Source organism: Acomys minous, assembly GCF_964271855.1.
Source record: "Acomys minous genome assembly, chromosome: 1".
Lineage (NCBI taxonomy): Eukaryota > Metazoa > Chordata > Mammalia > Rodentia > Muridae > Acomys > Acomys minous.
Window position 1 is genome coordinate 3,481,312 of NC_140483.1, and position 21,770 is coordinate 3,503,081.

The 21,770-nt window shown below is 47.3% G+C and overlaps 1 protein-coding gene and 2 long non-coding RNA genes across 9 annotated transcripts in view; 1 reads left to right on the forward strand and 2 right to left on the reverse strand.

Moving 5' to 3' along the window:
• Positions 1-2,547: 2,547 nt before the first annotated feature.
• On the reverse strand, positions 2,548-7,515 carry LOC311604828. Of its 2 annotated transcripts, XR_014781697.1 has the most exons (3): positions 7,464-7,503; positions 3,050-7,432; positions 2,548-2,871 (listed from the first exon to the last, which is right to left on the reverse strand). It is a non-coding gene; the product is annotated as an uncharacterized lncRNA (long non-coding RNA). The 2 variants fall into 2 exon arrangements; XR_014781698.1 differs by lacking the exon at positions 2,548-2,871 and having other exon boundaries at positions 4,500-7,432; positions 7,464-7,515.
• Positions 7,516-8,206: 691 nt separating this feature from the next.
• LOC311602481 lies at positions 8,207-11,017 on the reverse strand. The gene is made up of 2 exons (XR_014780767.1): positions 10,896-11,017; positions 8,207-8,439 (listed from the first exon to the last, which is right to left on the reverse strand). It is a non-coding gene; the product is annotated as an uncharacterized lncRNA (long non-coding RNA).
• Positions 9,523-21,770, forward strand: part of RCOR3 (REST corepressor 3) — a 41,358-nt gene continuing 29,110 nt past the window's right edge. For 5 of the 6 annotated variants that reach the window (XM_084790066.1, XM_084790068.1, XM_084790070.1 and 2 more), the window contains exons 1-4: positions 10,458-10,678; positions 10,921-10,977; positions 17,536-17,613; positions 19,900-19,952. In XM_084790066.1, the coding sequence (XP_084646192.1) occupies positions 10,513-10,678; positions 10,921-10,977; positions 17,536-17,613; positions 19,900-19,952 (354 nt within the window). In that variant the 5' untranslated portion in view covers positions 10,458-10,512. Of the gene's footprint in view, positions 9,637-10,457; positions 10,679-10,920; positions 10,978-17,535; positions 17,614-19,899; positions 19,953-21,770 lie in introns of those variants that run through there. The other variant, XM_084790067.1, reaches the window with a different exon arrangement.

Sequence of the window (21,770 nt, forward strand, 5' to 3'; positions counted from 1 at the left end):
TTCCCCTAATTATCCCTGATGACTAATGAAGATGCTGAAGCCTATGACTGGGCAGAAGAGAGGTAGGCGGGCTTTTAGGTCCCTGGAGTTGGGGTCAAGAGAGCTTGAGGACAAGGGAGAAGAGGCAGAAGAGGTAGCAGGAGGAGAGGAACCCAGAGAGAAAGGAGTGGCCTTTTGGTGGGAGGGAAGCGAGGAAGGGTGGCTTGAGGTAAGAATGTCATCTATAAAGGACAGGTGAGCGCTGACATCGGATGAACTGAGAGTTTTGGTTTCTTTTAAAACCCGGTTATGTTACATGAATATGTTCTTGTTTTAATCCAAAGTGTGGGATATGGGGCTGCTTCAGATCGTCCACAGCAGCTGACTATGACACACCTCGTGGTGTGGCTGGGGTGGGGTTTGTGGCAGCTGCAGATGGTTTAACTCTGGGGACTCCTGAGAGGGTATAAATGGGAGCACCCCAAAGGGCCTGTGGTGGCTGCCCCCTCTGCGGCTGGTCCCTGCCCTTCTTGGCTCCTGCTGCTGTGTCTGCTATTGCTGGATTGCTAGATATTCTGACAGAGAAGACTGGACTTTCCCCTAGGAACCCGACAACCCTCATCATCAGGAGTAGTCGACGGAGGTCTACGCTTCCCCCCCCCCTTCCTTCTCTCCTCCTAGTGTTGGGGGGATGGGAAGGATTGGGGTGGAATAAGGGTTGAGAGACATAGAGATATAAGACCCTCCTTCATCATGTGTGGCATTACCGACATGCTCCCCCAAAGGGCTGTCCACCTCCTCACCTCCCCCTTGCGGCTAATACCAACCACTGAGGGTGCTCAGTAGTGAGCTAGGAGTTCACAGAGCTAAAAATGAAAAGGCAATTTCCTGTGCCTGGAGCAAGGGCAGGAGAAGTAGAGAGAGCCATTTGCAGTGTTTGCGGCATAGCACAAAAGAGGCTGTGAGACTATAGAGACACAATTTGTTTTTGAGACAGGGTTTCTCTGTGTAGCCTTAGCTGTCCTGGAACTCACTGTGTAGACCAGGCTGGCCTCAAACGCAGAGATGCGCCTGCCTCTGCCTCCCAACTGCTGGGACTAAAGGCCTGTGACACACTGCCCAGCTTGTGGTACAATTTTATGTGTCTCCTTCACTGTACACAGGATCATGTGTCACACTGAGTGTGTGTGTGCTCTGGATGACATTAGCATTTGGGGCAGCAAGCTGAGTAGAACTGATTAGCTTTCGTTAAGAAAACAGGCTCATCCAGGACTTGAAGGTCTCAACAGAACAAAACAGCCGACCTTCCACCCAGTAAGAGCGGGTGTTTCGTGTGTAAAAGCCTCCACTCAACCCCCGGCACTGCTCTTCCTGCTTCAGGTTTGCCAGAGAGTAACACCACCATTTAGCTCTGGTGGTCCTCAGGCCTTCCCAGCCCATGGGCGTGACATCATCAAGTTACCTGAGAAGCAAGCTTGAAGACAGAGGCGCTTTCCAGCCTCTCAAAGGCAGTTCCTGACATATACACACATTGTTGGTCTGTTGCTTTGGGAAGTACGGTTTGATGAAAACAATTAGAAATAACCCTTTTCTCAGGGTTCTCATAAGTATTTGCTGATTTTAGAAAACAAAATTATAATCACTCTGTTCCCTAACTGGACTCCAAATTGAAATTGACCTAAATTTAAAATAAATTGTAGAATCCAAGTGATGGATAGATAAATCCTCACTGTGTAATTTCCACCACTTTTCTATTTGGTAATTTTTATGGCCCAATATTTGGAGAAATAAATTATTTTTAAGTGCATTGAGTGTAAAGGAAAATTTTACACTAAGTAAGAAAGATACTTTAAAATAAACAAAATAAATAGAATAAAGTATTACAACCTTATTGGATGTGACAGCTTGGACCTGAGTGTCCCTCAAAGGCCCATGTGTAAAGGTTTGCCAGACTGTGGCAGGATGGGGAGGACATGGAGCCTGTAGGAGGTGGGGCCTAGAAAGGAGAAGGGGGTCCCCGGAGAGGGCACACACTGAAGGACATACTAGCATCCCCGGCTCTTTCCTGCTCTCTTTTCCCCACAACCATGATAAAGGGAGCAGGTTCCTCTGTCACACACTCCCTCTGTAATGTTCTGCCCTGCCACAGGTCCAAAAATAGCAAATCAACTACCCAGGAAACGGGACCTCAGAAACTATAAACAAAAACGAAGCGTTCTTCCTTAAAGCTTAATCTGCTCGGACATTTTGTCATAGCAATAAAACCTAGCACATGAGAATTTTAGGTAAAGACTGGAGAGACGGCTCAGCAGCTAAGAATACTGGCTGCTTTTCCAGAGGACCCAGGTTCGATTCCTAGCACCACATGGTGACTTCCAACGTTCTATAGCTCCAGTTCCAAGGAATCTGACACCTTCTTCTGGCTTCCTAGGGCACTGGCACGCGCATGCGCGCGCGCGCGCACACACACACACACACACACATACACACACACACACACACACACCAGAGTGTAGCCATACACATAAAAATAAGTAAAATAGTTTAAAATTTTTAAAATAAGGTTAGTTTATTTCAGATGTTCCTAAGGAACAAAGGAGAGTGTCTTGGTTGGGGTTTTATTGCTGTGAAGAAACTGCATAACCACAGAAACTATTATAAAGAAAAACATTTAATTGGGGCTGGCTTACAGTCCAGAGTTTTAGTCCACTATTATCATGGCAGGATGCAGGCAGACATGGTGCTGGAGAAGGAGCTGAGCTCTGCATCTGGATCAGCAGGCAGAGAATGCCAACTGGGCGGCTTGAGCACCTGAGACTTCAAAGCTTGACCCCTAGTGACATGCCTCCTCCAACAAGGCCACACCTCCTAACAGCGTCACTCCCTATGGGCCTATGGGGGACATTTTTATTCAAACCACCGCCATAAGGTATGGCACTTTCTATAACTATATGCCCCTCTCAAAATTCTGCTCTAATCCTGACCCACCCTCTTTTCTCAGTTAATGGCCTTCTGTCATTCATCACTGACAAGGGGGGTGTCATCAGGAGGACCCTGACTGTAAACTTACTTGGAGACATCTCTTCAGCTTTGCCTGGTCGCAGGGATCAATCAGATAGCCTGCTTTTCAAGATCAATTCAGTGGCCATGACCTGGCGCCCTTCATTTTTCAATCTTGCTCGCTCTGTCACACTTTTCTTCCTCACAAAGTTTGTGAACTGATAACCATTTTTAAACTACCCTTTTGTCCCACATATTCGAGAGATTCCTGCTGCGGTGGTTGGTGGGGAGCCGCATCATCCTGTGGGCTGAGATCCCAGAATGAAAGTCATCAGAAAAACAGTTCACGTGACCAGCTGCCTCACTCTCCTGTCACCACCACTCATTGCCAGTTATGGGAGCTTTTGAAGTGGGACGAAAGACATATTATGATGTGGCCATGAGCCTATGGGGGCCAGAGAGCGGACTATGGTGGTTTGGATGAGAAATGTGTCCCACAAGGTCCTGGTATTTGAACACTTGGTCCCTGGTTGGTGGTGGTGGCACCACTTGCTGCAGTTATGGGAGGTGGTGCCTTCATGAGGAAGTGTGTCACTGGAGGCAGGCTCTGAGCATTAAAGCCTTACCCCACTTTCAGTTCACTTCCTGCTTTGTACGTAGTTAACGATGTGACCTCTCAGCTTCCTCCACGCTTGCCACTTGCTGCCCCTAGCCCTAGAATGACTCTATTCCCAGTGGAACTGTAAGCTGACACAGACTCTCCTCAACTTGCCTTTGGCAACAGTGTTTTATCAAAGCAAGAGAAATATAACATGCCACCATCATGGCTGCACCCTCTAGCTCTGAGCTGGAACACACTCTTCCCACAGCAGTGGGGAGAGTAACTAACACAGAGAATGGCACTGAGACGTGGGGCTACACTCCCATGAGAAACCCAGTGAGCTTCATGACCCTTGGGAATGTGTCTTTGGGAGGACATGAAAGATCTTGGAGCTGTTAGCCACAGAAGCCCTAGCAGAGCTTAATGGGCCATTATAGCGGGAGATCAGAAGACTGATGTGGCAATATAAAAAAAGTGGGTGCAGGCTGGCCTAGAGGCATCAATACGATGAGTGATACATGAGGAAAACCACGCATGCTAAACCACCCAACTAGGTGTGCAGGCCAATCACTGACCACCCTCAGGGCCATGGGCCAGCCCTGTGAAGGCCAACATACTGAGTCCACTACAGGTCAACTTGGCCCCAACCAACTCCCAACAATTTGGTGGAAATAAATGCATATTGTGCAGTTCTCCTGAGCTGTTCTGCATCTTCATTGGTGACCCTTGTCCTGGGTTGGCAACATGTACTATAATGAGTTACAACGATTTGAAAGCTATTGGTTAAAGCTCTGTGGTTCTCCCTCATTCCTTCCTGTTTCGTGAAGATGAAGTTACCGAGAAGGCTGCTCACAGTGGTGGACATTGCAGCATCTTAGGGTGTTTATGCCTCGACAAAACATCATGACCAAAAGCAAACTGGGGAGGAAAGGGTTTAATTCAGCTTACACTTCCACATCGCTGAGCACTTCTGAAGGAAGTCAGGACAGGAACTCAAGAAGAGCAGGAACCTGGAGGCAGGAGCTGAGGCAGAGGCCATGGAGGAGAACTGCCTACTTGCTTGCTTCTCATGGCTTGCTCAGCCATGAGAACCCAGGACCAGCAGCCCGGGGATGGCACCACCCACAACAGGCTGGGCCATCTGCATCAATAACTGAGAAGACGCCTCACAGCTGGATCTCATGGGGGCGTTTCCTCAGCTGAGGCTCCTCCTCTCCGATGACTCTAGCTAGTGTCAGGGTGACACACAGTTAGCCAGTAGCTGCGGCCACACAAAACACTGAAAGGAGGCGAGAGGGAGGATGTCAACGCACTCTGACTTTACATCGCTTCAGGCCATTTCAGGAAGATGTCTCACTTGAAACTTAGTGTCAAGTTCTTTATAAACAGTATTCAGGCCTGTTTTCTTCACTGGTAACTACATTCATACTCCATCTCCCTTAGGAATTCGAAAGAGTATGTAACATTTAATATTGGGGGCAAAAGTAGCAATTCTCCCCTATAACTTAGTTTACCTTAATTATTTCAAAAAAAAAAAAAGTATGTGTATGGGTGTTTTGCCTGCATATACATCTGTGCATCACCTGCATGTAGTGCCTTCGGAGGCCAGAAGAGGGCATTAGATCCTCTGGACCTGGAGTTACAAGTGGCTGTGAGCTGCCATGTGGGTGCTCAAAATTGAACCTGGATCCTCTGGCAGAGTGTCCAGTGCTCTTAACCTGAGCTATCTCTCCATTCCACAACCTAACACATTTGTATCTGTTGATATATAAAACGTGGGTTGCTCCAAAGAGGCTTTCAGTATCTTACAATTAAAAACTGAATTTTGAGGGCTGGAGAGATGGCTCAGAGGTTAAGAGCCAGAGGTCCTGAGTTCAATTCCCAGAACCACATGGTGGCTCACTGATGCCCTCTTCTGCCATGCAGGCAGAACACTGTACATAATAAGTAAGTAAATTAATTAATTAATTAACTTTCAAAATGAACTCATGGCTCAGATGCCATCATTTCTAATAACTATATCAATAACGTCACATATTACCCTCCTTATTTTTGTTTGTTTGCTTTTTAACACCTCGTTCTGGAGAACTGTCCTCTGGGTAATCACAGTGGCTGAGTGACCTACAGCTAAGTGACAGTGAGAGGGGTAAAGGCTGAGTCAGAGTTCCTGAACAGGCGCTGAACAGTCCATGTCTTTGGGCCTGCTACACCCAGCAAGAGCTGAGCAGCCTTGCTATGAGCAGTTTCTGATGACAATATCAAAGCTTTAAGGGCCTGAGACCAGGCTTTGACTCCCTTAAGGCAAATAAGCATTTTTTTTTTTTTAAGAACTGTAACTGCTGAGAGAAGGGGAAAGAAGGCTGGGGCATACATTCCAAGTTCTGAGAGCCACAAATTTGGCCTGGGTTGAAACAAAATAACATTTTTCTGATAATCAAAATTAATGGAATAAAGTCAAGACACGGCTGAAGAGTCCTGTATGTGGGGACATGGGTGGTGGTGGTGTGTCTGCATGGGCTCTGATGTCACAGCTGGAAGCAGCTCATTAGAAACAAAACCTTAATACATACCAATGAGATCTCCAGGGAAACTCTTTCTTGGTGTTATCACACAAGATACTTCTATTGGAGAGCAGAACACTGTACAGATTCAAAGTGCCATCTCCTCGGTTCCTTCTGAAGAGCGGGCTCAGTGTCCTGAGTTGGAACGGTCCATTCTACAGGATGCTCATTAAGACTCAGGAAGCTCAGTGGTCCTCAGCCTTCCTAAGGCTATGACCATCTACTACAGCTCCTTATGTTGTGGTAACCTCAGCCATAAAATTATTTCTTTGTGCTACTTCCTAACTGTAATTTTGCTACTGTTAAGAGTTGTAATTTAAGTATCTGTATTTTGTGGTGGTCTTAGGAGATGCCCGTGAAGGAGCTGTTCAGCACCCAAAGGGGTCACAACCCACAGTCTGAGAACCGTACCTGAGCCTGTACATTTTCTTGGCCATCCTTAACCTTTACATTTTTCCCTAGAATCAGCTTGTCACTTTATACACACAACCTAAGATTAGACTAAATCTACAGATCCCAATCGGGAGGAAATCTGATCACTGCGTATGAACTCGGTTGGTCTCCCCTTTCTCAACGGCATTACTTTCAGTACGGAGTTCTTGGCTGTCTGTCGTAAGACTTGTTTCTAGATATTACATGACAAGTCATCCCAAAAGATAGTGGCTCTTAATCCCTTGGCCTTCTCAATGTTGTCTTATTTGAAGCAAAGGCCTCCCTAATCCTTGTTTCTGGATCGGACACAGCAAGAACAAGCCCGGGCACTCATAGGTAAGCACCTACAGCTCAGCTAGTCCCCAGTCTTCACCTGATCTCTAGTCTTGGTAACTCTGAGAAAATGTTAAAACAGCCATCAGACCATGGGGTGTGTGTGGAGTGGGGGGTGTGGGGGTATGGAGGTGTGGGGGGCTATTAACCCTTAAAACTCTCTCTCTGCCCAGGGTTCCGCCTCCTAACCACTGAGAAGTCGGCATTCTCCAGACTTCCTCCCTAGGGCTTCTCTTCTCTAATGTCCTCACTACCTGTCAAGAAACCATTTTAAGGTCCATTATTTTCATCCTTCTGCTTAAGAAGTTTTCCTTTCCTTGAGAAGCAAAACAGGAATTTGCTTTCCTTAAATACTTACACACTTTCACCTCGGTTCCTTAAATACTTACACACTTTCACCCCGGGTTCCTTAAATACTTACACACTTTCACCCCGGGTTCCTTAAATACTTACACACTTTCACCTCGGTTCCTTAAATACTTACACACTTTCACCCCGGGTTCCTTAAATACTTACACACTTTCACCTCGGTTCCTTAAATACTTACACACTTTCACCTCGGTTCCTTAAATACTTACACACTTTCACCCCGGGTTCCTTAAATACTTACACACTTTCACCCCGGGTTCCTTAAATACTTACACACTTTCACCCCGGGTCCCTTAAATACTTACACACTTTCACCTCGGTTCCTTAAATACTTACACACTTTCACCTCGGTTCCTTAAATACTTACACACTTTCACCTCGGTTCCTTAAATACTTACACACTTTCACCCCGGGTTCCTTAAATACTTACACACTTTCACCTCGGTTCCTTAAATACTTACACACTTTCACCTCGGTTCCTTAAATACTTACACACTTTCACCCCGGGTTCCTTAAATACTTACACACTTTCACCCCGGGTTCCTTAAATACTTACACACTTTCACCCCGGGTCCCTTAAATACTTACACACTTTCACCTCGGTTCCTTAAATACTTACACACTTTCACCCCGGGTTCCTTAAATACTTACACACTTTCACCTCGGTTCCTTAAATACTTACACACTTTCACCCCGGGTTCCTTAAATACTTACACACTTTCACCTCGGTTCCTTAAATACTTACACACTTTCACCCCGGGTTCCTTAAATACTTACACACTTTCACCTCGGTTCCTTAAATACTTACACACTTTCACCCCAGTTCCTTCCCCAAGGGCGACTGTGGCTGTCTCTGCTCTGTCCCTTCCTACATTCCAGCAGAACCGTTTTACTCCCAAGGCTTTACTAACCAAAACTGTCACAAAGATCCTTGAATCTTCACAGTTTTTTATCTTTAATCTATATTCCGATTCCTTTCTACAAAAAAGTGCATGGCAGTGTTTAGGGTTAGGGTGTTGGGAAGCCAGCCTGTTAAGAGGCCTCAGTGGGTCTTTCTGGTTTTTTGGTTTTTCTTGGATTTCCTCTACATGGGGTCTAGCTTTTGTGTTCCCAGATCAAAGGAGCTGATGTTACCGGACTGAGATGAGTCACCTTCATTAGAAGCTGAAATATAAAAAAACAAAATATCAATGTGCAATTCACAATGAAAAGGTAACAGCCAAAGCTATTGTTGTTCACTTCGTTTGTCCGTAACATTTCCCTTTGCAGAAAATATAAATCATAGAATTAAAATATTCTTCGGGGATGTCTCTAAGAAATTGGCCGGGCGTGCTGGCACACGGGAGGCAGAGGCAGGTGGACCGCTGTGAGTTCGAGGCCAGCCTGGTCTACAAAGAGAGTCCAGGATAGCCAGGGCTACAGAGGAATCCTATCTCAAACACACACACACACACACACACACACACACACACACACAAGGCAGGTCACCTGTCTAAAGCGGAAGTATTTTGCCCAAGTGTAGATTCTGGTTCTGGTAATGGGAACGGTTGATTTTCTCCATCAAAGTCTTATGTGTCCATTTAATTATTTGAATCTTAACTCAACCCATTTCTGTCGTTTTCCCCTCCCCCCTCCCCACCCCCTCCCTTTTTTGTTTGTTTGTTTTTGTTTTTCTCTTTTGAGATAGGGTTTCTCTGCGTAGCCTTGGCTGTCCTTGACCTCACTCTGTAGACCAGGTTGGACTTGAGCTCTGAGGTCTGCCTGCCTCGGCCTCCCAAGTGCTGGGACTGACGGGTGCCTGGGCCACCATCCCTGGCTCAAGCGGTTGGATCCTAAAGAAAAGAGTGGAATGAGGGGCTGCAACAGGGTCTAAGTTACACGTGGAGAAGGACCCTCACCTCCCTGGGTGCGGCGCTGCAACTCAGTAACACAATTCAACAATCGTTTCAACCGTCAAGATGGTTTTTTTTTAACTGTTGCTACCAAATTCTGCAGGACACACACCTGCATGTAAAGGCCTCCCTCTTCCTCCTGAGACAGAAAGGCTAACAAAAAATAGCACTGCTAGGCCAGACAGCATGTCATAAAACAGATATCCTTAAATCTGGTGAGGGAATGGAGTTCGGCGGAGTACTACTACCCAGCCAACGGATGGAACCCAACGGAAGGCAGCAGCCTCACCTCCCCGCAGGACTCCAAGCCACCACCTCCGCCACAGACGACCCAGAAGGCGCTCGCTGGGGAGGGCAGGGTTCTGTCCTTTTATTTCCCCACTCTCAGCATTCATTCCTTAGACAGCAAAAGAGAAAGACCCAGGTGGAAAGACTGCGCCATTAGTCCCTCTCGGATGCGAGTGCAGAGGTGAGCTGCCTTGCCAGGTCCTTAGGGCTGGGTCTCCTTCCACCACTGTGGGGCTCGGATCCCAGGAACCCCGTGCAAGGCCACTACGAGGCGGGAGGGAGTGAACAGGTCCCACATCCAACCTGATGTTGCCACCCCAGGACGTACCTCACCGGAGAAGCTGCTGTCAGGGGCCGCCATCTCCACCTTCCACCCTACCCTACCCCACCCGACCCCACCCCATGCCACTGGACCCCAGCTCACCGGAGCACCCGGCGGTCTGAGGCCGCCATCCTCCGTCCGGCCTCACCTGTCTAAGGCCACCATACCCTGGCCCTCTCTCTGCCTGTCCGGCGCTGCCATACCCGGCCGCTCGCCACCGGGGCAGCTCCAGTCTGGGGCCGCCATCCGGTGACGAGCGGCTCCTGGCCACCACGCTCCTTCGGCTCGCACCGGACCGAGGGAGTCTGGCTCCCTGTCCTCCGTGCCGCACGCCCGGCAGCCAGGCCGGAGCCCCGGCCTCGCCTGGGCCGCGAGCTGCCGCGCGCTCGGGAACGCCGGGTCGGCCGGCCGAGGACGCACGGGGTTCCCGGCCCTCTTCTCTCCGCTCCGCGGCCGGAATCTCCCGAAGGGCGGAGTGATCCCGGCCGCCCAAAGAGGAGCGCGCGGCCGCGAGGGGCGCTCGGCCGGGTGGCGCGGGGCGGCGGCGGCGGCGGCGGGGGAGGGGAGAGAGGCGGGGCCGGGGCGGGTTGTTGTGGGGCGACTGCGCTACGGGCCGACCGGGGCGGTGATGGCGGCTCCATATTAACACCTCCCCCCCCCTCCTCCTCCGCGCTCCCGCCCGCGCCCGTCAGCCGTCTCCCCCTTCCCTGACGCCACCTCTCCCCCTCCTCTACCATGCCCGGCATGATGGAGAAAGGGCCCGAGTTACTGGGGAAGAACCGATCGGCCAACGGCGGCGCCAAGAGCCCTGCGGGCGGCGGCGGCGGCGGCTCCTCGGCCAACGGCGGGCTGCACTTCTCGGAGCCCGAGAGCGGCTGCAGCAGCGACGACGAGCACGGGGGTACCTCGCCGCGCTCCCCGCCCCGCCCGCCCGGCCCCCTCCCCGCGCCCTCCTCCCCTCGGAGCCGAGCCGTGGCCGCCGGAACTCCCGGTGCCGCCGCAGCCCGCGACCCGCGCCTCCCCGCCCCCACCCGGCCGCGGCCTCGCCCGCGCTCCCGCGGCTGGAGAGCCTCTGCCTTGCCTTTCCCCGCTCCTCTCCTTATTTATTATCATTTTACCATATTTCTTGGCATTGCTTTGCAGATGTTGGGATGAGAGTCGGAGCTGAATACCAAGCTCGGATCCCTGAATTCGATCCAGGTAGATATATTTGCTCACAGGAAAACCCCGTCTCTCTCTCTCTCTCTCTCTCTCTCTCTCTCTCTCTCTCTCTCTCTCTCTCTCTCTCTCTCTCTCTCTCTCTCTCTCCGGGGCTTGCTCTGGGGTGGCCGGCGTCCGGGTGTGAAGAGTTACGGGTGCGAGTGTGGGGAGTACCGGGAGAGGGCCGGTTAGGGCAGGGCATCGCGGGTGGGGAGGCTGGCTGGCTCGGCTGGGCAGTGACACAGGGCGTGGGGGTAGATGCGTGCATGGCAAGGTGAACATGGTTTCCTCCCGCGGCACTTGCACGCTGCTGGCATCGCACCGAGGTCGTGGGTCCGAGGCCTGGGGCGCGGGGGCTGCAGAGCCGAGGGCTGCAGGAGAGGGCTTACGGTCTGTGTGTGCATTAACCTACCCCAGGTCAGATGCCGTACCGACCCGCCCTGGGAACCCGGAGCTCCGCCGCGCTCCGCGGGGCCATGCTCGGCAGCGGGTTGCTGTCATCCGCCCCGGCAAAGGGCGAGCCCTGCGACCCCGGCGCACACACGCGGGATCTTGATTTTTCTTTCTGCCGTGGCGGTGTGGACCTGGGCGGGGAAACGCCCGTGGTCGACACCGAGCCCCCTTCCCCCCACTCGCCGACCCGGCCCAGGGGAGCCAGACCACAGGACAGCGGCCGTGGCTGCCAAGGAGACATTTTCTCCGGAACAGCCAGGTTCCAGCGCCCTCCGCCAGCGCAGCTTGCGGGCTCCCTCTCTACTTTTCTCCAAACAGGCTCCCCGGCTGTCACGGGATGTGAGGCTGCTCGGGGATTGGGCGAGAGTTCCGCATATGGAGGCGCCCTTGCTGGAGCCTCTGGGCCTGGAGTGCTTGGCTGCTTCCACCCAGCCAGACTCGCCACTGGGTGGGCTCTGCCCTGCCTGAACCACCCTCCTACTTTTCCTGCAGTCAGTTTTTATACAGAGCCTGTTCTTAACAGCTTTGCTGGAGTCAGACACTTGAGTTGTAGTTAGCTATGCACAGAGCTTACTTGTAATTTCACAAGGAAAACAGTGTCTGTTTAGTTGTTAGGGTATTCTAGAGGCCTTCCGTCCTTCTCCCTGTTAAAATAATACAATATATGATCTTTACCAACTAGATAGTAGCGCTCTCCCCCCCCCCCCCTTTTAGAGGGAGAAGGGTAATAGTTAAAAGCATGAACAGGACAGCGTGCTCACCTGATTGGGGTCCCCTTCCAAGTGACACAGCTGTTTGGCCATCCTGTTGGAAGACTATGGTGTGCTCCGCGGTGGGCCTTCAATAGTATTAAACGTTTGTGGAAATTATTTTTCTTGTTGGCATAGCTAGCTAGTCGGTGGGTTCTTCCACATTGCGACAGTTAGGCTTCAGGGCTTAGTTTGACATTGGATAGAAGTCATCTTCACTTTAAGGATAGGCTAGATTTAATTCTCAACTGTTGTTTTGTGCTCTGAGCAGGCCACTGGCCTTGCCTGGGCTTCAGTTTTCCTAGCTGTAAAAAGCCCTTGCGAGGAATTCTTGCCAGGATTAAATGACTAGGCATATGGCAGTTACTCAGTAAAGATTAGATTTCATAATTATGGAGAACGATTTGGAGCTTTCATTGGTACTCAATTTTTAAAAAAATATTGGTGAAGTCATTTCCAGATGGAACTCAGCACCTGAGTTATGTCAAAAACATACCTCTTTTTCTGCCCCACTGGGAGCAGCTCAGTCAATGTCGTCTCCTAGCTTAAGTGCAGTGGTGAGCTTCATATGCTTCAGTGCCGAAGCGTTTGTTGTTTTTAGATAGAATTTGTGCATCGAATTTCCAGCTAGGAAGGACAGTTGGTCTGTTTAGGTGGTCTCGCCTGTCACTGTTCAGACTAACTGACCTAATGGATCTTGCTTTGCTTGTTCCATGTACATAAAACATTTGTGAAAAATGACAGACTCCACTAAAGTGTTACTGTTTTTAAATTAGCGGGCTAAGGATAAACCTCACGTTACTTAAATTTATTGACTTTGTTTAACAATGTAAACCGAGGATACAGTTAGAAGCACTTACCATTTGTGTGCGTCACTAAGGTGTTTTTCTCAAGGAAACACTGTGCTTCTTGTGCCTCTTGCTGTTTTGTTCTAAGTATTGTACTATTTTTCGAAGGTTGTATTTCATGGTAACAGTATAATTAGATAAAATTTCAAGCATTGCTTTGGAAAAGCTAATAGAAGAAAAGGGAAATTTTCTAGCTAAGGATAGAAAGTGAGAAGTTGTAAGCCCTCCTTTTTTTCCTTCATAACTCCCCCACCACCACCTTTTGTTTGGTTTTTTCAAGACAAAGTCTCTACATAACCGTAGCTGTCCTAGAACTCACTCTGTAGACCAGGCTGGCCTCCCACTCAGATCCACCTGCCTCTGCCTCCTGAGTGCTGGGAAATTATTCACTGTAGCCTTAGATGTGGCCTTAGATGTAAGGCTGAGACTCATGAGAACATAGAAAGAGTAAGAGTTTTCAGAAGAGATAATGATGGTCATGGTAGAAATTACACACATGAACGAGTGAATGACTCACTCTTAGGGTTCAGAAACACGGGACAGATGGCTGAATATTATCCTGGGGCCGACAGAGTGGAGGTCTGTGTTGTGGAGCTCCTGAAGTTTGGCCGTTGGGGAAGGAAGGCTTACCTTAAGTGGCGATGCTCACATCTTTATGGCTTACTAACTGGATTCGATTGTTACCATTCCCTTGTAAATCAGTTGTTCACTAGTTCTGAAGGTTTTCTGTGCTCACTAGTCCTTGTGGTCGCTGCCTGACTATGCTGGCCCCTGAAGAGCATCTTTGCCTGTGACCTCATGCCCTTAGGCGTCTCTGGCAGTTAGTACCTGAGATGAACTCTGATTTCTCCAGCCCTGTTTCTTGTTCATAGAAAAGAGATACTGTTGAGTACACTCCAAGATTAGGTAAGAATATATATGACTCAGTGATTCACAGACCCATAAAAAACCTCAAAGAGACAAAGGCTTACATATTTTAAAGTTGACATCTCTCATTTGTTGTTGAGTTCAATAATTGATAAATAATGTAATCTTTGGTTGTTTAAATATTAATACTTTGAAATAAAATTATATTCTTTATTTCAAATTTATCATTTATATATAAACATTAATGTGGTAATATCCATTTTATAAAATACATGGATATTATTTTTGTTGTTGTTGAAGTCATTTTTGTGCATATTCCCCACAGAATCTCCCATGTCTTAAAAGTGCTCTGTTGTGGGCCAAGGAGATAGCTCAGTGCAGAATAACACTTGGTCTGCTGGCGAGAACACTTGGGTCTGAGTCACCAACATCTACATAAAAGCCAGACCTTACTGCACATGCCTGCAACCCCAGCCTTGGGAGGCTGAGACAAGTAGTTCCCAGAAGCCCCCTGGCCAGGCAGTCTAGCCATAATGGCGAGCTTCCAGTGCAGTGAGAAATGGTCTCAAGGCAATGAGGCAGGGAGACTCAGAGGTCCTTGATGTCTTCCTCTGGCCTTCACAGGGGCCCGTGCTCCCTGACAGACACATGAAGTGTGTTACTGACTGCCTGTCCGACTTTTCCTAACACATTATAGTGAAAATAAAGTTCTGAGTGTTAAATCTCTGGCTTAAGTTAGTGCATAACTGATTAAACCTGTAGTAGCTGTGGCTCCCTCAGTAAAGGAGAGCTTTAGTGAGAAGCCTGAGCCCTGGAAGTGTTAAGCGTGCGTGTTTAGCCTGGGAAGACAGTTGCCGTGGGGTGCTAGCTAGACTGCCCATGCTGGCCCCTCCGCGGGGACCGAGTGGAGCTGTGTCAGAGTTCATGGTGCTGTTCAGACTGCTGTGCAGCCGAAATCCACACAGCCTTCATTTCTGGCTTCGACCTTTTAGTATTTTCTAACTGCAGTTGATCAGAGGCGGTGAAACCTCAGATACAGGAAAGACCACAGTGTAGCTTAGGCCTCAGGTAAGTTTTCAGGCAGATTATACTGAGAAAGAAAGCAGGAGACTTACATCTGAAAATCGAATCCCTTGACCCTTATGGGGCTGGGAAGGTAGCTTAGTAGACAGCGTGCTCACCGGCTTTAAAAGCATGAGCACCTCGGTTCAGATTCTTGGCACCCACAGAGAAAGCCAGTGCTGTAGACCACTGTGGGAAGGGAGAACAGTTCCTGGTCCCGTTGGCCAGCCAGCCTGGCTGATGTAGTAAATTCTGGGTTCAACGAGAGATCTTGTCTTTAAAAAAAGAAAAAAGAAAAAAAATTAGTCAGTGTGGTGGTGTATGCTTTTGATACCAGTAGAAGCAAGCAAATCTCTTGTGAGTTTGAAGCCAACCAGGTCTGCACGGTGATAGGGAGTTCCAGAGCGCTTACAGCTACATGGAGAGACCCTCTGTTGACCTGCTTGCCACATGATTCATGCATACACACATAGGCATATGCATTTGCACACACATGCATATACCACACACAATTTATTCATGCAAGTCTTTACGCCCTATTTGAAGATACTGTACCAATAGTACAATACGGAACCCAGTTTATAAATAGTTTTTAAGTGTTTAGAGCATGTTAGTCTCAGGATCTAAATTCTTTCAGTTTAGTGTGTTTGTTCACCAAAGCCCCTGGTTTTAGTGCCTCAGAGGGAGTCTTTAAAGGTCACAGATGGCTGGTTTTGCACTTTGAACTTGGCTATTGCTGTAGAAATCCTACCTTACTCCTTACACTCTGTGTCTTAGCAGTTGATTGTCCTCTGTTTGTACATTTTCAACTCATCAATTTCATTTTTGAAAAGCTCTGAAGTAGATAACTCATATCATCTCAGTTGTTATAGATGAGGGAAACTGAGGCACAAGAAGGTTTCTTCAAGGTGGCATGCTTGCTGTGACTGGGAGTTTGAACTCTTTAATATCTGCCTGTAACCAGTACACTAAAATAACTCCTGTGAGCGCCGTCATTTCTTGGGTCTAGTTGACAGGTGATGTGTGATTGAAAAGGTTGGGGTCCATCGTTAGGGAAAGAACATTGTGAAATGACCCATTAAGCATGCTCTGTTGTTAGGCCACTTACATAAATACCTTTACCCACAGTAGAAAAGCAGTGAGTGGCCTCAACTTTGACACTGTTTTCCATCATATTGGACCCTTAGTTACACTGTTGAAAACTTTGAGGAGAATCATAACTGGTATTTTAAGTGAAGAAAAAAACAATACCTGTTTAAGAGGAGATGTCAAATGAGACACATCTGACTTTCCCTAACCCAAGAATGAGGTCCGTGGGCTGGAGGGATGGCTCAGTGGCGAGAGGGGTTTGCCACCAAATGTGGGTTCTATCCCAGGGGCTCACACCAACGCTGTCCTCTGATTGCATATATCGTCTGTGGCCTGTACTCAGCAACACACGTCTACTAGGGTGGAGTAGTGTTCTTAAAGAGCAGAGTGCAAAACTGCATTTATTTGTCCTGGAATGCAATCAAGTCAGGAGACTTAGTGGAAGCTGTGTCATGTTGTATTAAGAAAGATTTTAATGCTCTTATTGTCATAATTCATTGTGTAAAAATAATTGAAGTTATGATACTCACTAGAAACATTTGATTTTCTAAGTAAAGGCTTATGGCCAGCTAAGGTGAGATTTGTTTCATTCCCATTAAATAACTTGACTTTTGCATTTGTAAATTCTCTTTTACCTGCCAGGCCCATGACTAAAAATTAAATGTCTTAATATTGAAACTGTTTTGTTTTTTGGTTTGTTTGTTTAACCTTGCCGTTTGGCATTTTGTCTGCTTCCTTGTTTGGTTGAAAGATTTTTACTAAACACTCACTGCACAAGCCTGCTTCAAAGTCTGCGTCTTTCTGCCTCCCCCTCTGCTCCTGCGCGGACACACGCCCTGCTGACACTCCAGTGAAACTGTTTGAGGACAGCGTTCCTTTGTAACCCAGGCTGACCTTGCACTCCAGTCCTCCTGTGCTACCTCCCAAACAATCCCAAACAAAGAGGTGACAGTTATACACCAATTTTACAAGATTGTCTCAAAGTTTGTGTTTGTTGACTGTACATTTTAATAAAACTTCTGGCTCTGGTATTTTGTAAAGATTTTAAGTTCCTCTTTTTGTCACCTTTTTCTTAAAAAGATGCAATACAATATAAATGTTTTACTTTTAGATGTATTTTTGTACTTGTGGTTTTCTTGGTACTTAGATAACCTGCTCACCATCTTTAATTTTTTAGATCATAACACTTAGGTTTAAAATAATTTCAGCACACAGGAGGTCACAGGAGGTCAGATGAGACTGTCACCTATGCCAGGTGACAGGAGTGCTCCCTTCAGGAAGTCTTTAAAGTGGTAGCAAGAGCTTTACAACATTCCTTAGTCCTTCATTTCCCTAAGTGGGCAATTTAGTGTCTTTCATGTAAATCTTTCCTTTCTCTTTTCCTGTGTCTTCTTTGCAGGTATTGTACTAAAACAAATAAAATTTTGCTTGTGTTTACCTGGAATATAAGTAAAAAGCTATCCTATTCAAAATAATTAATTTTTCCTCAGGTGCTACCAAGTACACAGATAAAGACAATGGAGGGATGCTTGTGTGGTCCCCGTATCACAGTATCCCAGATGCCAAATGTAAGTTTTTTTTCTGAGATTGAATGTTAAGATTAGCAGGGAATCAGCCTGTTCAAAGTGTGATTTACATTTGCCTTTTAGTCTTTTAGAATCTCTTAAGAACTGAGTTACCTGTGTTTTCTTTTGTAATGGAAACCTCGGCTGTATTAGAACGTTTCTCCTTTTGAAAGACGGTGAATGTGATCATTTCAGCTTGTGTCAGGCCCGTGAAGAATGCAGAAACCTAGGATCTGATGGCTTTGCTGCTTAAATCTTCAAGCAGGCGAGGGGGTTACTATTTAAACATCTGCACAGGCTTTTCCTCGGCCTCCAGACCTCAGGGAGCCCACTCTCGTTCCCATTTTAAAGAGGGAAGGTGAGAGGAGTCACTTCAGCAGCCACCAGGTCACCTTGTGCTCTCCATCTCTGGACGGAGACCTTCTGGATCCCTGACCATGCACTTCTTGAATCATGGTGTGGCTTTAGACTTCAGTGTGATGTAGCGGACCCGAATCCTTTGCGGCACATCAGATATAGGAAACACACAGGTAACAACACTAAGATCCCTCCATGCAGCTATCAAGTTTATTAAATAACAACAGCAGCTACACTGGCCAGCCATGCTAGCAGACATAAAATAAGCTCTTCCTAGCATCTTATGAACTTATGTCTTGTTATGATTACTTAATCTTGAGGAAAATAGCCATGTCCTATCTGTCCTGTGCATAGAATCTAATCATGCTAATCGATGCAATTGGGAGCTAAAAATTGCAAAGGGGCATGAGCCTGCATAGCGTAAAAGCTGTAACGCGGTAGGTAAGGCTCCACCCGCGGCTAAGCTGGGGTCCTGCGCGCTGGAGGCCGTCCATAAGGAGCATGTAACAAGAGCCTCAGAGAGATTTGCCTCTTCCGGTTTGCTCATGGTTACATACAGAGGTTTCACTCATGAAACAAGCGTCAGAGTGTCGTAGAGTCTCGCTGTTTTGTACAATGGTACATCTTTATCAAAGTGAAAACAAAATATAGAAAGGTAACATCGGAGGGTGGAGGGTTCCGTGGGGGCTGTCCAGAGCATGCCTGAGTCGGGGGTGGTGGTGGTCCGTGGGGCTGTCCAGAGCATGCCTGAGTCGGGGGTGGTGGTGGTCCATGGGGCTGTCCAGAGCAGGTCTGAGGCCGTGACCAACCCAGCCGACGTTGTGTTAGATCCCTCAGGGAGCTTTGTCTCCAAGTTATCGGTGTCTGATGTGGCCCACATCTTAGAAGCAGCGCCTGGGCATCGTCTTACGGCTCCTGCCTGCCACGTTCTAACGCCCAGGCAGCACTGAGGCCGCTTTAGCTTAACTGGGGTTTCTTAATTTACTATCTAAATGTCTGTAGTCAATGTTTGTTACATTTAGTCAGCGTCTTTCTAGGTCTGTAGTGTACTTAAGTGGATTCTAAACAAAATATAATAATATGAGAGGCTGTATGGGCTTAATCATAAATTTAGAGCGGGAACCTAAGGTACGAAAGTTGAAACCGCTGCAGCAGAGCATGGCCGGAAAGGCAGGTTCAGGTAGACAGTAGCCATCCCAGGGTCAGACGGAGTCCTTACAATTCCTGCTTCCTGGAAATATGTTTAAAGAACTAATTACATATACATGTTGTAATAAGTAATTTTAAAAGGACAAAGGAGTGACTGTGGACACTACATAAGAGTGAATCCCGCATGTCGAGAGTGCGGGGTAACGAGGCCGTGGGATAGCCAGCACATCATCGTTAAAGCTGCGCGCTTGGCTTATTCTGCTCATGTAGTTGCATGTGGAAGATAAGTGAAAATAGAAAGCAAAGCACCGCAAAGCAAGCAGAAGCGCTGAAGAGAGCGTTCGGGCGTTGAGGCAGAGGGCCGTTCCTCTGTACAGCTGCAGAATTGTAGGCCCCATCCTTGTTTATAAATTTGAGAGAGGGTCTTACACAGCCAAGCATTTCAGGTAAAGGCTATAATTGAAAATCAAGGATTATCTCAGTATTTTACAGTGTAATTAGGTTCAGCATGCAAAAATAATTATAGCAATGTCACTTAATTTAGTAATAATTATGTCATAGATGATCATAGGGTTATCAGGTTAAATGAAATTTTAACCAGGCAAGGAGCCACTGATACTGTTTATATGTCTCTTTCGGTAGCATTTCATGCATAGCAGCTTTGGCTATTTTTTTTCCTCAGAGCAGTAAATTATTTTACCATGTTAAAAAAGAAAAATAAAAAAACTAGCTCTGAGAAATCGAAGTTTATGAAAGTAACGAAATACCATTGTTCCCTTGCAGTGGATGAATACATCGCCATCGCAAAAGAGAAACACGGCTACAATGTTGAACAGGTATGTAGAGAAATAGGCATGCGTGCGTGTCTGTGTGTGTGCTTACATGTGTGTGGTGGGCATGTACCCATGTGGGGCCAGACTGGCACCTTCGATTGCTCCTACCTTTTCTCCCCACAAAGAGACAGATCTCATGCTGTTGCCCAAGCCAGCAGCCCCCTGCCTCAGCTGTCCCGGTAGCTGGGGCGGTAGCTGAGCAGCACTACTTCCTGCTGTGAAGCAGAGATTTTTAAAGCTGAGTATGTCACCCTGAGTCAGAGTTATGAGCAGAGCAGGTGGGCTGGTGTGGAGAGAGCAGAGAGCAAGTCTGTGTACGCGGATCACGGGACTCACCCTCAGTGCGAACCTGAAAGTGATCTTTTTGAAAATGATGCACTTATCTATAGAGCTAAACACAAATTAACCACTTTGGGGTGTTTTTTAAAGCTTTTGGTGACCTGTTTTATGGTCTTAGTTTTTGTTTGGTTGTTTGGGGAGTAGTTTTTATTTGATTTTGAGACAGTGTCTTGCTGCATAGCCTTGACTGGCTTGGAATTTGGGGTGATCCTCCTGCCTCTGTCTCCCCAGTGGTGCGATTAGCTCCCTGCCCCTGTTCATTTTGTTTGTATTCCTTCTTTGTTGTCTGTTTGAGACAGGGTCTCTGTGTAGCTCTGGATGTCCTGGACTCACTCTGTAGATCAGGCTGGCCTCAAACTCACAGAGATCCTCCTGCCTCTGTCTCCCCAGTGCTGTGATTAAAGGTGTACGCCACCACACCTGGCATGCCTTCCTTATTAATCTTTGAGAAAGTTAATCTTTCAAAATATGAGTATATATTGGCTTACTTTTTTGTTTAGGTTGAAATTTTATTATCAAAATACAGAAATTTATTTTTCAGCTCACCACTAAAAATTCTGTGTCCTTTTGTTTCCAGAATAAATGTTTGCTCATTAAGTAATGCTTAATGCCTAATAGTAAAGAGAAAACCTTGCTACTCACAATAGATGGGAGTGGGTAATGACGTTTTTAGAAGTGACTTGCCAATCAGGCCCTTGAAGTTACCTAGATGACTTCCAGTAATTACGTGCATGCATGCATTATGGTAACAGCAGAGTAAATGTGCAAATAATTTATTAAATATGCGATACCATAATTAAATTGAATAGTTGCAATGGAAGTACCTTAAATCTTAGAATTACTCAGCCTATAGCATAATCCTAACAGGTTAACACTTGACGTTTCCCTGCTAAGTGGTAATTGATCCTTTTATTCGGTTGGATCACAGTCACTCACTCAGCAGCTTGCTTTTAGACTATTTCCCTGACATAACGACAACATGACGTAGGATGAGTAGAATCGTGCATGAGCCTGCAACCCTGCTTAGAGTCGGTCACTCAGCCTGCAACCCTGCTTAGAGTCGGTCACTCAGCCTGCAACCCTGCTTACAGTCGGTCACTCAGCCTGCAACCCTGCTTACAGTCGGTCACTCAGCCTGCAACCCTGCTTACAGTCGGTCACTCAGCCTGCAACCCTGCTTACAGTCGGTCACTCAGCCTGCAACCCTGCTTACAGTCGGTCACTCAGCCTGCAACCCTGCTTACAGTCGGTCACTCCAACTCACCTCTTATTCCATAGCAAATGCTATATACAAGTACTTGTTCTGAGGCCCAGATTTAAAATACATAAGTAGCCTGTTACCCTTTTAAAGGCCCCAGACTGAGTTTGTGGTAAGTCGAAGACATAGTCTAAAATGTTTTAATCTGACTTGTGTTTAACTCTTAAGTGTGGTGGAAATAAACCCATTAAAGCCACAAGGGGATGGTCTCTCTCCAAGGCACT